The 18328-nt window shown below is 46.1% G+C and overlaps 2 protein-coding genes and 1 pseudogene across 7 annotated transcripts in view; 1 reads left to right on the plus strand and 2 right to left on the minus strand.

Moving 5' to 3' along the window:
* The window catches only part of QRICH1 (glutamine rich 1), a 35155-nt gene extending 24300 nt beyond the window's left edge, over nt 1-10855 (minus strand). The window contains exons 1-3 of one of the 6 annotated variants that reach the window (XM_011375395.2): nt 10411-10855; nt 8892-8951; nt 743-1072 (exon numbers count right to left, since the gene is read on the minus strand). In XM_011375395.2, the coding sequence (XP_011373697.1) occupies nt 743-1051 (309 nt within the window). In that variant the 5' untranslated portion in view covers nt 1052-1072; nt 8892-8951; nt 10411-10855. Of the gene's footprint in view, nt 1-742; nt 1073-8891; nt 8952-9735; nt 9859-10410 lie in introns of those variants that run through there. The other 5 variants (XM_023520549.1, XM_011375396.2, XM_011375394.2 and 2 more) reach the window with 5 other exon arrangements.
* On the plus strand, nt 3896-4014 carry LOC111729610 (annotated as a pseudogene).
* Nucleotides 10856-11687: 832 nt separating the features above from the next.
* On the minus strand, nt 11688-18328 carry QARS (glutaminyl-tRNA synthetase). Its single transcript, XM_011375399.2, has 24 exons — nt 17969-18328; nt 17659-17806; nt 17241-17350; nt 17021-17096; nt 16748-16812; nt 16295-16348; nt 16108-16168; nt 15705-15776; nt 15495-15580; nt 15232-15318; nt 14764-14863; nt 14569-14647; nt 14376-14484; nt 14147-14277; nt 13968-14060; nt 13716-13853; nt 13539-13626; nt 13319-13462; nt 13114-13218; nt 12852-12944; nt 12604-12731; nt 12444-12510; nt 12244-12369; nt 11688-11828 (listed from the first exon to the last, which is right to left on the minus strand). Exons 1-24 carry the CDS (start codon nt 18083-18085, stop codon nt 11778-11780), a joined length of 2328 nt encoding a protein of 775 aa, XP_011373701.1. The 5' UTR covers nt 18086-18328; the 3' UTR covers nt 11688-11777.

Here is an 18328-nt window from a genome sequence, read left to right on the forward strand (position 1 = left end):
ACACACCACTCCACATTCCTGCGTCTCCATCATGTTTCACTCCCTTTCCTATTTTCTTGATGGAAAAAGCACTGAGGGCAAAATGAAATGCAACCACAATAGACAGAAACAAGAAAACAAAATTTGTAACTAGAGATTATTAGTTTCACATAAGGACCCCTTAAAGAGAAAAACTTTTCCCATCTCAGCAAATATATTAGTTTCTCCTCTTTCAGTAAGCTTATTATCTATTAGCATTATTTCTTGAGACCTATAAACAGCAAATACAGACCTAAAAACCTACAAGTGATTTAATCATGGAACCATACAACTAAATGAAAATCATTAAAATATATCAGCCTTTCCATTTTGAAACAAGTTCCAAATGTCATGCTTTTAGTAATGAGCCAAGACTAACTCTGTGTTCTTGATCTACTCAGGGTAACAGAAGGGAAACTTCAGTCACATATAGCTGTGTCCCTCCCAAATCCAGTCCCAGACCTCTATTTCTATACTGTTCAATTCTCCAAAGCAAATGGCAAGTATCTACGGTCTTTTCAGTTTACAATGGTTGCGACTATTTTTAGTCTGATTAACTATGAAATATAAAAGCCTTTGTGTTAAATAAAATGTTTCAAAAAACGCATTCCCCCTAGTGAAAATAACCTAACATCTGTATATAGATGGGATGCTCGTACTAGCCAAAATTGTGATGGCAAATAAAGTCTATTAAATAGGATGCACGTCATCATTTCCCTTTTACCTGAACCTGCTGTGGCTGTTGAACCTGGATCTGCTGTTCTTGCTGGGTTTGTGGCTGAACACTGGTGGTGACTGGACAGGCAAGTTCAAGCAAAGACCCGGCCACTTCGGTGCTGTCTGTGTAAATGCAATTCCCACCCTGCTGGTACACCATGGTGGTAGTCGCCGTCTGCTGGAACTCCTGAAGGGCTTCTGGCCCCTTAGAGGCTAGTGAGTCCAGAAATTCTTTCATCCTGTGTTGCGGGACAGACCGCGCCTTCACTCGGATGTACTCTTCAAAGGAGATGGTGTTCTCCAGAGAATTATTCATATTGTAGAGTCCTTAGGGTTCCTAGTAATAAAAATAAATGGCCAGAAGTCAAAATTATGCTGTTGTTTTTATACTTTGAAATGCACAGGGCAATCTCTCTTGCATCAGAGTGAAATATTCAGGGCAGCTGTAAACATCTGGAAACCGAAGTAAAATTTTATTATACCACCTTATTTTTTCAGTTAATGGCATCTGAAAATTATTTCCATAAAAAATTCTTAAATCAAACTATCACACTGAGGACAAAAAACAAAAGCATGCATCATAGTACTGGATGAAAGAGGTCAAAAACACACTCTCCACCCAGCACTAGGCCAATTCCATCTTTTCTGCAGAGCCAAGCAGCGGACAATAAGTCACACGCAAAACTGCTCTGTGACCATCACACAAAGAGGACTACCAAGAAAGCTAGGGATTCCTACTAACATGTTCTATTTACACTGTCGACTATGTCCTACAGTGAAAGGACAGGTATACCACCTAGCTGTGGCAAGACCCAAGAGACAGGGGATGTGCTCTTCACCTCTCATTAGAACCACCCAAAATGCCATTTTGCCATATACTGCTCACATTCATTTGTTAACATCACTTACTGGTTAAGAGCATGGATTTTGCAGCCAGACTGCCTGGGTTCAAATCCTAGCTCCATCTCTCCTTAGCTGTGTAATCCTAGGTAAATCCGTTAATCTTAGTTTTCTTGTCTATAAAATTGGCATAAAACAGTTTTACCTCATAAAGTTGATATGAAGATTAAATATATGTAAAGCACTTAGAAAGTACCTGACATATAGACAGTCCTACATAAGTATTAATATTATTAAAATAAGTAGAGAAAGAGTTGAATACTGCCTTAAATAACTAGGTAACTACTAAAAATCAGAAATAATTCTACAAGTTTTTCATCTGGGTATTCATCTTCAGAATTAATCTGCAGGGGTGGATAGTAACTTTCAATTACCTAGGGGATAACCATGCAATCATCTATGGACGGCTGAGTGCCCTGCCGCTGCCTTTATACCATTCTTTCTTGATCAGTTCCACCTCCAGAACAAAAGCAGCAGTAGGATACGTGAGTAACACAAACCAAGTAAATCTTTTTGCCAAAAGGACTCTCAGTCAGTCTCAAATGTCTGGAATAGTGATTTGTTTCCTTGAGCCAGCAAGGCTAGAAATATGTCTCTCTGTTACTGTTCACATGTTCTGCCTTTTGTTACAGATATAAGGTATATCTCTCATCTATTCCACCTGGCTGTAACTGGCAGACAAGACTATATCCTGGTCCTCTCTAAATGGCTGACACATGGTGCTTCATTACGTTTGGAATTCAGTGTGGAATAAGAAGGATTAAGACTCTTTGTTTCTGTAATATCTATAACTTACAACCATAAATGTTATGTTTTCCCCTAATAAATGGTTAGTATATACATTGGGAAAAAACCCACAGCGAGAGTAAGGCCAAACAAAAATATGATTGTTACTGCTGTTAATTTACTGACACTGACAATATTTCTGTGGCATGTTATGTAAATATAGCATACAAATTATATTCGGTGCTTTCAAACAGAAAGACCCAGCAATAAATCTTTTATAATGTTGTACAATATATTGTAAATACATTTCTCTCTAAATAAAAAACAACACATATACCTTATCCGGCCTAAAATCAAAATTCTTAAGCCACTACTCTCTGGAGAGCCTCCACTTCTTTCTTAAGAAACCCCAAGCACAGTAGAGTGCAGAGAATAGCAAGTGCAGGTCAAGGGGATACCAAGTGAAGTTGCTGCTGCTGGTCTCTTTTCTGAAATGTAATTGTTTGTCCCTTTCTCACCTCTCCTCTGACCATCTCCCTTACCCAGCTCTTCCTTCTCCACTGAAGGGGCTTTCAGTTATTTTCTCTCAGAGTAGAAAATTAGGAAGTTTGCTGTAAGACTTCAAAATCAAGCTATCAATGATGTCCATGGCACCTATGTGTAAGAAGAGCATCAACGCCAAGCATTCCATTCTTCCACTACATATTCAGAGCAGGCCACTCCAGTAAAGGTGACTCATCACCTCACCACATCAGCACAGCATGTATCTAAACTTCCCTTTGAGAAGAGAATGAGGACTGGAATTTCCTTAAGAAGGCACCTTTCATAATATAGAGCCAACAGCATAACAAAGTTCACAATATGTGACTCTAATACCCTTATTACATATATCATTCTGCTCAAAAGAGAACAAAAGAGATATGAATAGCAATTAACCCATTCTATACCATGCTGGTATCTATTTGTCTTTTTTACCTCTATTATAAAACAGCAGAGATCAACTGAAATTTACTTTTCCTAAAATTTATTTACTTCAACAATTAGTTGCATTGCTACAAAATACTGAGACTAAATTCTGAAGACTGCTTGTGCTGGAATCACAGCTACTGTGTCAAAGCAGTTTTTAAAAAAAGTATAGAGAATCATGCAACAAAAACTTTGTCTCAAATCTGAGAGAAGATAAATATTAGCAAATACAAAGAAACACTGCAAATTAAATTTATAGAACTAGAAAACCTTCATTCAAATACTGCCTGGTAAAGGCAGTCCTAGAATCTTCCTAGTGACCTTATTTCTTTTCACTTTTTCAAGTTTCCGTAATTCCAACGGTTTAAACTTCATCTGAAGTCTGATGTTAATATAAATTAGGAGAACTGCCTCAACTTTTCTTCCCAGAAACAAGTTTGTTTTCAGTGTGAAATTCCACCTAGTTTTTTGTTTTGTTTTTTTTTGAGGGAGGGCAAAAGTAATACAATCATTTTCTAAGAAAAAAAAAAAGTTCAAATGGCAAAGTATAAAATGAAAAGTAAAAACAGTCTATAGCCATGCCATCCTGAACGAGCCTGATCTCGTCTGATCTCGGAAGCTAAGCAGGGTCGGGCCTGGTTAGTACTTGGATGGGAGACCACCTAGATATACAAGGTGCTATAGGTGTTAAAAAAAAAAAAAGAGAGAGAGAGAAAGAAAGAAAAGTAAAAACAGCTAAATATGCGTTGACTTCTGATTCTTGATCAATTTTAAACAAACACTGATTTGTCCTTTAGGAAAGGTGAGTTTAGGGCATTTAAATCATGTTCCCCAACCTCTGCCAATCATATTTTTATTTTCGCCATGATCACTTTCATAGTTGTAAACCTCTATTTGCAGACTCATTAATTTTTAGAGTATCTCTAGACTTCCCACTATGTAACATAAAGAAATCAAAATTCTACGCCTTCTAGTTTTGACAACCATTAAGCTAAATGAGTATAATTTCTGTTTAATCAACCTTTTAGTTTTAGAACATAGCATTTCATACTAAATCGAATTCAGAACTTATTTTTTTAATCAAGGTTCCAAATATGGTAAAAATCATTCTGCTCCAAACAAATCCTACATATTAGTATTTCTAGAATACAACCGTCAAAAAAGTCACTATAAGAAATTCTAGTCTAAATATAAATTTATTCTCTGAGCAGAAGGGTAAATAAGATGGATATTCAGATCTCAAAAAGAATGAAATAAAAGCTTAGGAAAGTATCTGCTATAAAGTCTCAAAGTTCATTCTTCAAGCTTTAATCAAAAAAAAAAGGAAAAAATCAATAGCTTGAAGTAGAAAAAATTCTATAAAACTCAGAAAATGTTGATAAAGGTTCATACACAGATGTTCATTATATTATTCTCTATTCTTGTGAAAATATTTGAAAAATTCTATGATAAAAACGCCTTTTGGTTAGTAGCAGCTAGCCATATGTTTCAAGTAGTTTAGATTCCAAAGTATAAAACCCTCTGTAGCGCTCCCAGCTTAGAGCCTCCTGTTGGTGGCACTTCAAGCAGAAGCCCTTGCTTCCAAATGCTTTTTTTCTTTCACTAAGCCCCCAGGAGGTTCTTCACTGACTGTTGAAGACTACAGAATCAGAGGAAGTTAAAAAATATTAATAATGGATTCAATGACAAATTTAAAAAATTAATAGAAACTAAGGCAATTTCAAAGAACATTCCAATCTGTCCATTTATATGGACTAAAACACACATGACTTCATTTCTTATCCTTTTAACCTGCTCACTTGGCAGTATCCACCAGACTGACACACCCCAATAATGAAAGTACATTAAGTCAGCATTTGACCTGACACAAAAGCGCGGCTTAAAAAGGGAGAAAAAAAACCTTTCAGATATATATTGAAATATTTTAGACCAGTTGCTGAGTAAAGAACAACACTGAGAAAAATTAAACAAATTCAATAGTGATGACGGTTTCTCTCTTTGCTTTTATGTCCAGAAAAAGTCCTCCCTACCATAAGATCAGGTCATTAGCCATCTCCAATTTTTAAAATTTACAGTGTATTTTTAAATATAATGCTCTGATCCATTTAGAATTTATTTTTCTAAATTCTAAAGTGTAAGATAAGCATCTAATTTCATTTTTTCCAAAGACCAACTTGTCCCTTTATCATTTATTGAACTAGAGATTCTTTTGCCCACTGACTTCGAATGCCACTGTCATTATATACTAAATTCATATAAAAGTCTGCTTCTAAGCTTTTAGTGTTTGATTCCACAGCTCTTTCTATAATACAGTAGCTTTAAAAAAAGCTTGTTAATACCTGGAAAATTCTTACCCCCCAACACAATCGTATTTATATATTCCAACATCGCTTCATTATATACATAAAAAGAAAGGCTGGCAAAAAAAATGCATCTAAATGCTAACGGTAGTTTTGCCTGGGTTGTGGAATCACAAAGGACTTAAACATTCTCCTGTATTTTCCACGATTTGTATTAAACCAAAAAAAATTAAAAAGTAATTTTTACGGTGGTTATATCGCAAAAACAGTAACAGACACTAACAATTCTGGTTGCTCATAGTATGACTTTTCTCTCAAAATCTTGAACTCTTAAAGACAAAACCATTAAGCACCAGAAGCTTGCATAATAACAAAAATTGTTAACTTCTTCAAGATGCTGTTCACAAGACACACAGGGGTGAGCCTTGATAATGAAGAGAAATGGATAAACATGAAACTACTCTCTATAAACCCCATCCCCAAAATAAGATCTTAATTAGTTCCATGTCAAAGACCTGTTGAGGAGCAGCAAATATTAATTAAAATACTTATGAAAAATATGAAGCTGGAGAGACAGTTGAGTACTCCCAATTTTTGGAAGTCAGAAATGGAAAGAGATGGGAAAGCACTCTGGGGGGCTCAACTGGGTGGAGGAAGTCTGTAAACAATCACTTGCTCCTGAATACTTTAAGTATAGCTGCTTTGCAAAACAATAAACAAACCACCCCAACACCAACAGACCCAAGAAACTTTTCTTTTGTATGCACACCTTGATCACTAGTATTTCTCCTGTACTTCTTTTATTTGAGCTTAGCGTAATCCCTGACACAGAGCAGGTTCTCACATATGAAAGTTATCATTATTTTATCACTAGAACACAAAATGGTACCATAGACAAAGGTTACTCTAAAAGAGCAATCTATTACATTTCTATTGCTATTTTTTTTTTTTCTATTTATGTACTAAGGAAAGACCTAATTACTCCCTGGAATTATTCCTTCTTGAGTCCCCTCAAATCTGATACCTCTTCCTGAATCTGCAGAGTAGATCTTAAATATATGGGAGACTAAGAGAAGATACAAAGGAGAGCTGCCTCAAAGTCCTGTCTTCCTGTTTACCCAACAGTCCTGTTCGTGGGCCCCTCTCAAGATTCACATCTACTCTAGCAATGGCCCCTCATAGCTTAGGAAGTCTAGTCTGAAGAACTCATTCACATGAAAAAAAATCAATTTCCATTTTAAGTAGTTGCACTCACATTTGTCCTAATTAACATAAGTCATTTTAAAGGAGCAAATTTGGAGACATATTTCTATTCTTAAAGATATTAATCCACTACAGGGTTTGTGATAGAAATTATCCCATTGGGCCATTCATCTCCCCCATGCCTTTTTGAGAGGAGTCCCTGATTTAGGGCATTTTCACCATGGTTGTATTTTTGGACAACACACTTTCAACCAGGAACTTAAATTCACATTCCTACCAAAAGTTGATGGTCTGTAAATTGGCACAACCATTCGTAATATCTAGTAAAGCTGAAAACATCCATTCTATATCACCCAGCAATTCTATCCCTAGGTATATATGACACACACATATACAAAGGTAATTATATTAGAATGTTCACAGTAGCATCGTTAATAATAGCCTCAAACTGGAAGGAATAAAGATGTCTATCAATATTAGAATGGTATATTCATCTAGCAGGACACTATAGAGAAAGGGGAATGAATGAATTGCAGCTGCCCACAACCTGGATGTCTATCAATATTAGAATGGTATATTCATCTAGCAGGACACTATAGAGAAAGGGGAATGAATTGCAGCTGCCCACAACCTGGATGAATTTCACAAACACAATGCTAAAGAAGGAAGACAGAGTGATTCCATTTACATAAATCTCGAAAGCATACAAAACCACGTTGTTGAAGGAGACAAAGTTGTAAAAATAAAAACAGAGAACATGATTATCATAGAAGTCAGAAAAGTAATTATCTCTAGAAGTTGAGAAGCTGTGACCAGGAAGGGACCCATGGAAGGGTTTAGTTCAGGGGTGCTGGCATTGTTCTATTTCTTGAAGAAGTGGTAATTACACAATGGTTCACTTTATAATTTTTCGCTAAATTGTATAAAGATCATCTGAATTTATATAGATATTTCACAAACTTTTGAAAATTTAAAAAAAAAAAAAAAAAAAAGAGCTTTCTGACATGGACCACCAGCTCTACCTATAGTTTTGTCCTTCCCTGAAGTGTGAAACCAAAGGACAATTCTCTTCTCCCTTGCAGCAAAGAGGTTAATCTATCGTTTCTTCATGCAGGCACAATCACAAATTACAATCCAGTATGACACATAGGAAAAAAAAACAAATGAGTTTAAGTGAAGGCTGAAGAGGACCTAAAACATATGGAACAAAATGCAGGGCAACTAAATACAAAGTAACAGAAAAGAAAAGGTATTCATGTACCTCTCAATCTGAGGCTGAGAAATAAAAGACCATTAGAGATAAAAGGTGACCATTTAAAAAGGAGACAAGCAAGAAGCATGGCACATCAAGGACAACTCACAACTGATTAAATTAAAAGAAGGCATGCAAGTTTAAAGGAAGAAATCCCTGATTCTGAGGCTGTCATAATGGAGGACAGTCACATCCAGAACTACTGACTTAGGTTACCTTTTTGGAGCAATTCAAATTCACAAGAAACTTCAACTACTATTTGATCTTTTGTTTGAAATGGCATCTTTTGTTTGAAATGGCAAAGGGGATGTGGAAAGGCAGAGGTTCATGGAGAAATAAACAAATTATTCATCGCAGAGGACTGGAAATAGGACATCGTCTAATAAGTAAATTTTAATGAGCTTACAAAAAATATCTGCAAACACCGTTTAAAAGTCATATCTAAAACTTAATAGCTAAAAACAAAAATATTCCAAAACAAGCAGGCCTAAGAGATACATAAAAATTTAAGTGTACCCTAGATAAACTTGAGTGCTTTTCTTTGAACCATTTAAGGTCCTTAGGAAAGCTGATGCCTCATCCCGTTAAAAACTTCAAAGTTGCACCCACTTACACTTTAAGAGAAAATTGCTCAAAGAGCAAACTGTGGCTAGATTCAAAGATGCAGTTCCCCCACATCTTCTATTTTCCAGCACCTAGTAGTTTCTGGCAGACAGTACCGAGAATGATTGGCAGGGTTTGTAATGTTTCAATATTACCAAGAAAAGAACTGCACACATATTTCCAGCATATGAACGATTATAACTCACCAGTCACCATGTTGCATGTATTTCTGTTGCTTGTCCTGAGTTCTTAAGACTTGTAACATTCTGAAGAAAACAGAACAAAGAAGTTCCTTCCATCCTCAGCCTCTTTTTAAATTTTAACTTTGTTCTTAAAATACAGTATATTAGAAAAACTACCCCATCATTATCAAATTTGATTAATTTTACCTCCTCTTAGCTTATTTTTCCTTAAACTTAATGAAACAAGACTGTAAAACACGAACTAGAAAATGTCTTGTCTTAGAAAAAAGAAGCGTGTTTCTCTAGGACAAATCTATAACTCCCTTGGCAACAGAGCACAGCGCTGGTGTTTAAAAAAAAAAAAAAAAGGCCGAAAAAGACTGAAACCTATTATCTAAAGTGCCTTTTGCAGTGATACACGGGCAGATTTTAGGACTTTCTTCCGCTGGGAAGAAGCAAAACACTGATTCTCAAGTTGTTCAATTTTGTTCTGGGCAACTTTTTGGCTGAGTAATAGTGGGCCCTTAGTCTAACAGTGCAAATCAGTCCCTCCCATTCACACAGAAGGCGGCTTTTAAGGATTTAATTAAAGTGGCATTTTAGAGCTCCAGTAGTTTCACTTTGTCCACAGAAGAGGATCCCCTTCCGGATCGCACGGAGATGATGTGTAGGAATAGCGCTTATGGAAGAATTACTTTCTGGTGACAAAAAAGCAGGTACCGCTGAAGAAAGGGCCTCCTAAGATTAACCTTCCTACCCCAGCACAAAGCAGCAGGACAAGGTGAGGAAACTCGAGAGGACTCGCAGCCCTCACAGACCAACAGGACTCAGTTTTACAAGCAGGACAGTACCCTCCCCAAGCACCCACCCCACACATGGGCCTCGGGTCAACCGCATTCTTCGAGGAGAACGAGCACTCTCGCTCGCCTCTCCGCCTTTGCGGGGCCGCTAGCCAAACCGTAAAGCCGGTTGGTTTCTCCCGAGCAGTCCGGGGACGTCACCAGAGGAGGAAGGGCCCAACCCGCAACCTTCCTCACACTGCCAGTCTCCCGCCCGCGGCCCCTCCGCGCAGAAGGGGTGTTCTGCGCGCGCTCGCGGCAGCGCCGCCACCCAACAGCAAGACGCGCGACCCGAATCCGGGGGTCGCGGGCAGGCGCGCGCACGCCCCCGAAAGTCGCTCTTGCCCACGGGCCGCGGCTCCAGGAACCGAGATATCCGGACCGGGAACGCGCACGTCGGCGGCCACGCGCATCGAAAGGTCCGGACGGCGCGCGCGCGCGCCCGCTCGTATAAACAGGCCCGGCCGCGCGCGACTATCACTGCGCGTTCGTGCGCCGCGCCCACCGAGTCTACGACCCGCCCCTCCCCCACCCAAGGGGCGGGGGCGCGCGAGCCCAGGGACGTTCTCCGCTCCGGGGCCACCCCGAGGTCTCTTGGGCCCAGCGGCAGCGGCCCGCCCGCCCCCGCCCGCCGTTGTGTGGGGTGGGCCCGCTGTCTCAGGCCTGCAGCCTCGCCGCATCCCTTCCCCTACTGGATCCCTCACCCGGCGACGTCGCCGCCGCCGCCGCCGCCGCCGCTCTACCCGCCGGCCCCGCCGCACCCGCTCGGGGCCCCAGTTCTGCCGTCGCCGCTCCAAGACCGACAGGATTTTCCCCTCACAGCTCCCTGGGCGCCATCTTACATTCAACCCTCACAGCCAATAGGTGCCGAATGCTCCTCTCGCGATAATCTGAGCGTCGGATCCCGCGAGACTTGAGGCTGCCTCCTGGCCAGACTTAAAGGGAACGCTTCTGCGGTGGAGGTAGGCCGGGCCTCCGACTGCTGTATTGGCGAGGAGAGGGGTATAGGGCGGGACGCCCCGCCCTAAAACGCCCCTCCATGTGGGGCAGGGCCAGAGCGCGAGGTCTACCTAGCTTGGAGTCTAGGCAGGCAATGGCTCAAAGCGTGCTCTCTGGATCCACCTTCTGCCGCCAGCCCGGGCCTCCTTTGCTCGCACAGCCCGGCGCGGGGCGGGGCTCGCCTTATCGCTTAAGGTGGTCCCCACAAGCCCTGACTTAGGCCTGGCGCCTCCAGCCGCGTCCCACCTGGGACACCCCCGCGATTCTGTCCTCTCCTGTCCCTAGCACCCGGGACTCTCCTTTCCCCACTTCTGTCTTTCTAATTCAACCTTACGTAGTCCAGTCCACCTTAAAGCGAGCCTTTGGTTGCCTGCTGTTTGTATACAGGGAAAATGTGGAGGGTGTTAAAGCTGCAGGCACAGGCGTGCCTCAGCAGTACCTCACATTGCCCTAGAGGGCAACCAGCCTGCCATACTCTTAGAAAAGGCCTCTGGGCCTTTGTACTTGTTCCTCCTGCCCTGGCAAACTACCTCTAGTCCTTTGGGACTCTCAGGAGTCATTTCCTGAGAGTACTGTCTTCCAAGCCCAGGCTGGGTCAGGAACCTCTGCTAGCCTCATGCAGGCCCCAGGGAGACCTCTCCTGCCTGGTCACTCCTGTCTTCCTCATATTATTGTGCCTGGCACATCATCACTTGCTGAACAATTGGGCAGGGAGCCTGTCCTCTCTTCATCTGCCTAGGCAGGCAGGCAGGCAGGCAGACACAAACTTTCCAGATCCTTCTGGCAAAGGACTCCTAACCAGTAGAGCATCACTCCAGGGCCCGCCCTAACCTCAGACCAGATGCAGAGAATATCTTATCAGGCCCTTGAGCACCAAGAAGTGCACCAGTGGTTTCAAAGCTGTCAGTACTGCTGTGTGTGCACTGCATCAGCCGCCCACCCCCAGCCCCCGGGGTGCCGGGAGGGAAGACATAACACAGACTCCAGGGGGATTTAGCTGTTTTTTATTGACAAAGAATCTAGGTAACCCTAGCCTCCAAAAGGATGAGGTTAAGTCCATGGGGCTTCCAGCTCACACCTTTCCTGGGTCCTCCCTCAGTGTGACAGTCCGGTTGAAGACAAGCTGGAGGGCAAAGGGGGAAGAATGACCACCAAGCCAGAATCAGGCCAGGAGGCCAGGGTAGTTCTCACCAGATACCCCACCCCTACCCTCACCTCATTCATCCTAGAGGAACAGAGGGTCAGGAGACTCAAGTTCTCAATAACTGTATGACTTTAGGTAAGGGACTGGATTATAAAATGGGCCTCCATTTTATAATGCTTATAAAAACCTCTATGCCTATTCCTGACCTTAGGAGTAAGAAAGGAAGCGTCCAAATGAAATTATGTACATGGACCTCCTTTTTCCTCCTCAGAACATAAACCCCACCTCAGGTGGTGAGGATTAACTAAGGAGATATAGGTAAAGCGTGTGGCACGGTGAATGACAGCCACCACTATCACTGTTATGGAAATGCCGGGCAGATAAATTCAGAAACCTGTCCCTGGGAGCTGTCTGGATCCACGGAGAAGTAGCCAAGCCGCTCAAACTGGAATTTGTCGAAGGGCTTTGCCAGGGCCACAGAACAGTCCACTAATGCTGCCTCCACCACTTGTAGCGATGCCTGCGGACAGGGAACTCAGATGGCCATCTAGTCAGGGAGGCCCACCACCCTCACCCTACACGCCATGAGCCTACCGGGTTCAGGTCACTTAAGAATCCACCAGGCACCTCCGCAGGATCCTCAGGGTTTTTGTGCTGAAATCTGCAGCCAGAGTGAAGGTCAGACTCCAGCTGGGCAGCCACAGCAGGCAATGCCCATCTTGTACCTGCCCCCACCCCTGCTCTGTCCACTCACAGTCGCTCATAGAGGCGAATCTCACATGTCAGAGGCTGTGATACCCAGTGAATAAAGGACTTGGGCTTTTCTCCAGCATCTGCCCGTCTGCAGGTCACCTCCAGGCTTTCCACACAACCACTGGGGCCCTGAAAGTCGAGGGGGAGAGGCCTACAATCAGACCTAGGAACCGCTACCAGCACTGCAGGCTGCACCCAGATCCTTGCCCCAGCAGGCACTGCGGTAGGAAAGCTACAGCTGGCCCTTACCTTGATAACATGCTGCAACTCGATGACGTAGCCTGTGTGCCTCAGGCCGGCAGGCTGGCCCCATGCCAGGCGCTTATAGCCTGGCTCTGGTTCCTAGAGGTAGAAAGTAGGGTGGACACAAGAGGCTGCAAGGTCAGAAAGGTAGAAGAAACTTCTCCCCCGACCCCTGTGTCTGGCAGGGCTTGGTTCGTCTGATGCACGACGTAGATGGACCTCAGGACTGGGCTCAACAGCAAACAGGGCCCTCTACCCTCCCATTCACCTCTTTGAAGTCAGTCCTCTCAATGAAAACAATGGATCCAAAGGGAACCTGATGGAAGCCCTTGGTCTCATCAGCTGGAAAGTTGGGCACCTGGATGTCCAAGGACTATAGCAAGAGATGGGTGTCTGAGTCACACTAGGTGCTAGGACACCACCCTGCCTCCCGACACACATACACATGTGCACACACATTGAAGCAAACCCACCTTGACAGCAGGAAAATTGGTGATGACGACCTGTAATGGCTCCAGCACAGCCATGGCCCGTGGGGCTGTGTCATTCAGCACATCACGCACACAGGCTTCTAGCAGATGTGGTTCCATCGTGGTCTGTGCCACTGTCACCCCCACCTAAGAGGAAAGTTCAGCCATGACACAGACTGCCATGCTCAGCCACCACCCACTCACCCAGCCTACTGGGCCATACCCGAGCACAGAAGTTGTTAATGGCCTCAGGTGGGAAGCCCCGCCGTTGGAGGGCTGTGAGCGTGAAGAGCCGTGGGTCGTCCCAGTCCCTGTGGGTAAGGTGGTGGTGTGAAGGCCTTTGAAAATGCATGCCACTAGTACCATCAACTTCTGATGAGCCAAACACCACCACACTTACCGCACAGCACCAGCTGCCACAAGCTGGAGAATCTTCCTCTTAGAGACAACCGCATAGTGCAGATTGAGGCGGCCATACTCCCACTGCACAGGGCAATAGACGTCCAGTGCATTGCACAGCCAGAAGTAGGAGGAGCGTCTGGGGTGAGAGCATGAGAGGGGAGAGTCAGGACCTCAGACCAGGGAGAGACCATAGGAAGGGCTGCTGGAATCTCACTGGCCCTACCCACCCCCATGGACCCAGATCCCTCACCGAGCCTGGAATTCCTTGGTGCAGAGTGAGTGGGTGATGTGCTCGATGGAGTCACAGAGGCAGTGCGTATAGTCATAGGTGGGGTAGATGCACCTGCAGGACACAGGCAGTGGGCCCCACCATCCAGCCCCACTCTGCCCTACCCATGGCCCACCAAGCCACCCCATGCTCATACCCACCAGGTGTCCCCCGTGCGGTGGTGTGGTGTATACTTGACTCGATAGGCCACAGGGTCCATCTTGCCATCCTCCATCACCAACTTCATCCTCAGTGTGGCCTCACCCTCTGCAAACTTGCCCTTGCGCATTGCCTGAGGGGAGCAAGGGCTCAGGCTGCCAATCAGCAAAGGGGTATCTCATCCTTGGCATCTTGTCCCACCCTGATCCGGCTGCCCCTCCAGAACCCCACCTCAAAGAGCAGCAGTGACTCCTCTACGGGACGGTCTCTCCAGGGCGAGGGCAGCGGGTTGTGGCCTTTGAGCTCCTCTCCTCGCTGGTGGCACACATAGGCCTGGCCCCTATGGGGAAGGAAGGGATGTCAGTGCCCAGTATGGCTATGTCCTGGTTAGCTTGCCTGGCCCACATCATGGCCCTGGCCTCACCTGTGGATGAGCTCTATAGCCCAGGCATACAGCTGGTCAAAATAATCAGAGGCATATGTCACCTTATAAGGTGTATACCCTGGAACAGAATGACATACAGTATGAGCAAACAGCCAGGGACACCAAATGGCCAGCCATGGCCCTACGAGAGGCACACTGACCACTAGCTCTGCTCAGGCCTTGCCCAGCCCATACCCAGCCAGGCCACCATGTCACAGATGGCAGTGAAGAACTTTGCTTCCTCCTTCTCAGGGTTGGTGTCATCAAAGCGCAGAAAGCAGATCCCATTGTTGGCCTAGGAGAGTCGCAATATCTGTGAGCTGCCACATCACTAGCTCCCACAGTCCCACTCTTCAAACTGGGCCATGCTCAGAGCTCTCCCATGTCAGAATTGGAAACATCTTCAAGAGTTTCACTCATCTTCCTGTATCTAAATGGTACCTCTTATACCAACCTAGATCTAAGAGAGATGACACTGGGAATTCCCTACAGAGCTTTTTCCTAATGAGCCCAATGGGTTCCTAAATATCTGTCACACTTCATGGCCTCTGTCTACTTCAGGTACATTATAGGAGCAGCAGTGAAGGCAGGACACCTCTGTGGTATCCAGTCATGGGAGCGGCAAATAGTCACCTTGCTTCCTAGGTTCCCAGACACACTTACCTTGGCATAGCCAAAGTTGAAATTGATGGCTTTGGCATGTCCAATATGCAAGATTCCATTGGGTTCTGGCGGGAACCGGGTACGTATCTGAGATGAAGGGAATGGGAGCAGAAGAATCAGGTCAGAGCCCAGACTATCCAAAAGAAACAGATGCCTTTCTCACAGAGGCTACAGAGATAGGTGAGATGGGGCAGTATGGGAGCAGCCCAGGTCCGTAGGCAAGTGCTGATGACACTAGCCTGCCTGGCCATAGTCCTACACACCTGTCCCCCAGTGATTTCCAGGTGCTGTTTCAGTAGATCCATGGTATGTGGAGTGGTCACATAGCCTGGGGTCTTGTAGTTCTCACCTGCCAGGACCAGAAACAAGCCTGAAGACCAGGCTGCAGACCAAGGTTCCCCACTCCAGATGCCTGGCTATGAGAGTTGCTATCAAGGTCCAGCCCTCCCCAGAGTTTTGCCCTGCCTGCTCACCAGGCTTGTGGAACTTAAGGGCCTCCCCTCGGAGCTGCTCCATCAGAGACAGGGTCTGGCCAGCAGTTTCGCCTGCAGAGAAGAGACCAAGGAAAACTTAGTCTCCTTGTGGACACAGCTACCATATCTGGCTCAGGGAGGCGCCTGTAGGTACTAGTATCTCGCCACCAGAATAGAACCAAGCGGGCCCCTCTTCCCAAAACCCCAAAGACAAAAGATACAGAACCAGACTTCTCATGCCTCCTTAGGCTGATCTCTGGGTAAAGAGAACAAAGGAAACACCAAGGCTTCCAGTCTTACAGCAAAAGGCAGGGTGTTGTGCAATGGACAAGGCTGTGGGATCCATGAGGTAGAAAGCTCGGAAGTCAGGGAGCTGAATAAGACAGAGTCTCAAGCCTCTCACCATTCTCCACCACATCCTTTGCTGTCTTCCGATCTGTTTCTTCCAGCCGAGCCTTTGCCACCTGAGAGAAGCCCAGAAGTTGGATCAGGATCTCTCTAGGGCTGGGATTGGGCACTCCCTTCCCCAGTCCAAAGTCTCACCCTATACCACCTCATCCCCAGGGACCCAGGACCATGCTCAGCCCCACCTTGGGCTTCTTCTCCAAGTCAGTCTCCGTCTTGGGACCCAGCAAGTGAAGGACCTGAACAGAGACCAGAGTCAGGCCTGGGACAGGAGTGTTTTCTTTCCAGGCCCAGCATCAAGATAAGTAATTTACCTCAGCCATCACCCTCTTATGATTCTATGCCAGCACCTTAAATGAAGATGTTCATCTTCAAATGAGATGAAGGCCACATCACCCCTATTTACAAACCGAGGGAACTGAGGTTCAGAGTAAAGCAACTAACCCCAAATTAGGCACAACCCAGATGCCTGAGTTTTTCAGTGCCCTTCCAGATGCTGCCCCCTCCACACCAGGCCCTATTTATCAGCAGAATAGGGAGAGGGTCTCCTTCCCGCGAACCCCATTTATTCCCTCAGTGGGCTCTATGCCCTATCCACGGCAGGGTCTTTGCTTGCTTCAGCTCAAGGAGGCACCCACCTGCATGTCCACTTCATGCTTGATCATTTTGCCATCTGCCCACTTGAGCATAGCCCGAGCCTCTCCTAGAAACGTGGGCACAAGGAGCTGCAGAAAGGCAAAGGAGAGCACTTCCCACCGTCTTTCCCAAGAAAAGGTCCAGGCTGATCTCAGGAACCAGAGCCTGGTCCCAGCCAGACCATTTTTTAAGGTGCTCTGAATGCTTTCTCACTCACACCCAGAAGAGAAGGCATGACCGGAGAGAACACAGTCCCCTTCCCAGGCCCTGCTCACCCATCAGCAGTCCCATGTTGAACCGGTAACGCTCTGCCAAGAGCTGGGGCCGGTGGCGATTTATGGCCACCTCCACCTATAGAAACCCAATGCATATGGTTCAGGAAAATGTCCTTCAGAAACACATCCTCACCCCCGAGTCTTCCTGGGTAGAGAGGCTGAGCCACTCCTTTCCAGGGTCAGAACTAAGGCAGCAGCCAATGCCTGGGGAAAGACTCACAGCCTCCTCGATCTGCTCTGGGGTCACCATGATGCCCACACCACATTCCTGCTCAAAGTCCACGGTGTCAATGGGGTCCAGGGGATGACTTCGCACATACTCAAGTGCAGCTGAGAAAGGACAGCCAATGAGTTTGTGGCATCTCAGCTCCAAGAAGTAGAGAGACAGGATCCTGATCCCATGAAACCCCAATTATACTTTGGCCTCCTGGGGAGGCTCTTCCCCAGACCTACACAGTTCCCCAGTCAGTCTCGCCAGAGGCGGCTCTCTCCATCCCTCAATTCCAAGCCTGGTTTAGAGGGGAGTGCTGAACTAGACATCTAGAGAAACATTGGGGGACTTGGCAGAAAGGGGTGGTTGGCTGAGGACTGGAGGTGGAGGTGGAAAGGGGCAGGACAGGCGGGGGGGGGGGTCTCACCGCTCAGCTGGGGCTCGGTGTGGATCTTCTTATTGGCTATGTAGCTCACGAGGAAAGAGAGTCGCCGGGGATCCCTGAGTCGGGAGGCCAAGCCGTATAACAGAGTCCCGGTAGCCTTGTCGATGGTGGAGCCCAGAGTCTGCTGCGCCTGGGGTCAGAGGGGTCAGGAGTCAGAGGGGTCAGAAGAGAAGCCCCACGCCCAGTGAGAAAGGCGTACGAGAGACCAGGTGCGTAGATCCGGATGGGTACCGGACCGGCGCTGCGTGGGGGCGCTGTCGGCACCCCAGGCCGAGGGCACAGGGGCTCGCACCTGGGTCGCTGCCTCGCGCAGCTGCGCGCTCAGAGCCGTGTTCTTGAGCGTCTCGCGGGCCTTCTGCTCGCTCAGGCCGAGGCCGGTGAAGAGCGACACGGAATCCACAGTCGCCATGGCGGGGACACCGGAAACCGAAAGAAAACTTTGGGGCCCATCTGCACGTCGACGTTAGCCCACTGACCAATAAGAGAGCGAAGCCGCCAGGGAGAGCCAATGGTGTCCTTCCTTGGCGGGAGGGGGCGGAGCTTATAGGGTGGTCGGCGCCATTTAAAGGACGGAGTGCAGCCAAACTGGCCTTTCTGGATGCTTCCTTTCCCTCTCCGCTCCGAGGGTCATTTGAAGGGGTAGAGGGAGGTG

Source organism: Pteropus vampyrus, unplaced genomic scaffold (genome assembly GCF_000151845.1).
Source record: "Pteropus vampyrus isolate Shadow unplaced genomic scaffold, Pvam_2.0 Scaffold271, whole genome shotgun sequence".
Taxonomy (NCBI): Eukaryota; Metazoa; Chordata; class Mammalia; order Chiroptera; family Pteropodidae; genus Pteropus; species Pteropus vampyrus.

Coding starts and splice junctions, on each gene's coding strand:
- QARS (XM_011375399.2), bottom strand. CDS start 18,085: ATGGCGACTGTGGATTCCGTGTCGCTCTTCACCGGCCTCGGCCTGAGC. Junction 14,061..14,146: donor CACCGCACGGGGGACACCTG/GTGGGTATGAGC, acceptor TGTGTCCTGCAG/GTGCATCTACCCCACCTATG. Junction 13,463..13,538: donor TTAACAACTTCTGTGCTCGG/GTATGGCCCAGT, acceptor CTTTCCTCTTAG/GTGGGGGTGACAGTGGCACA.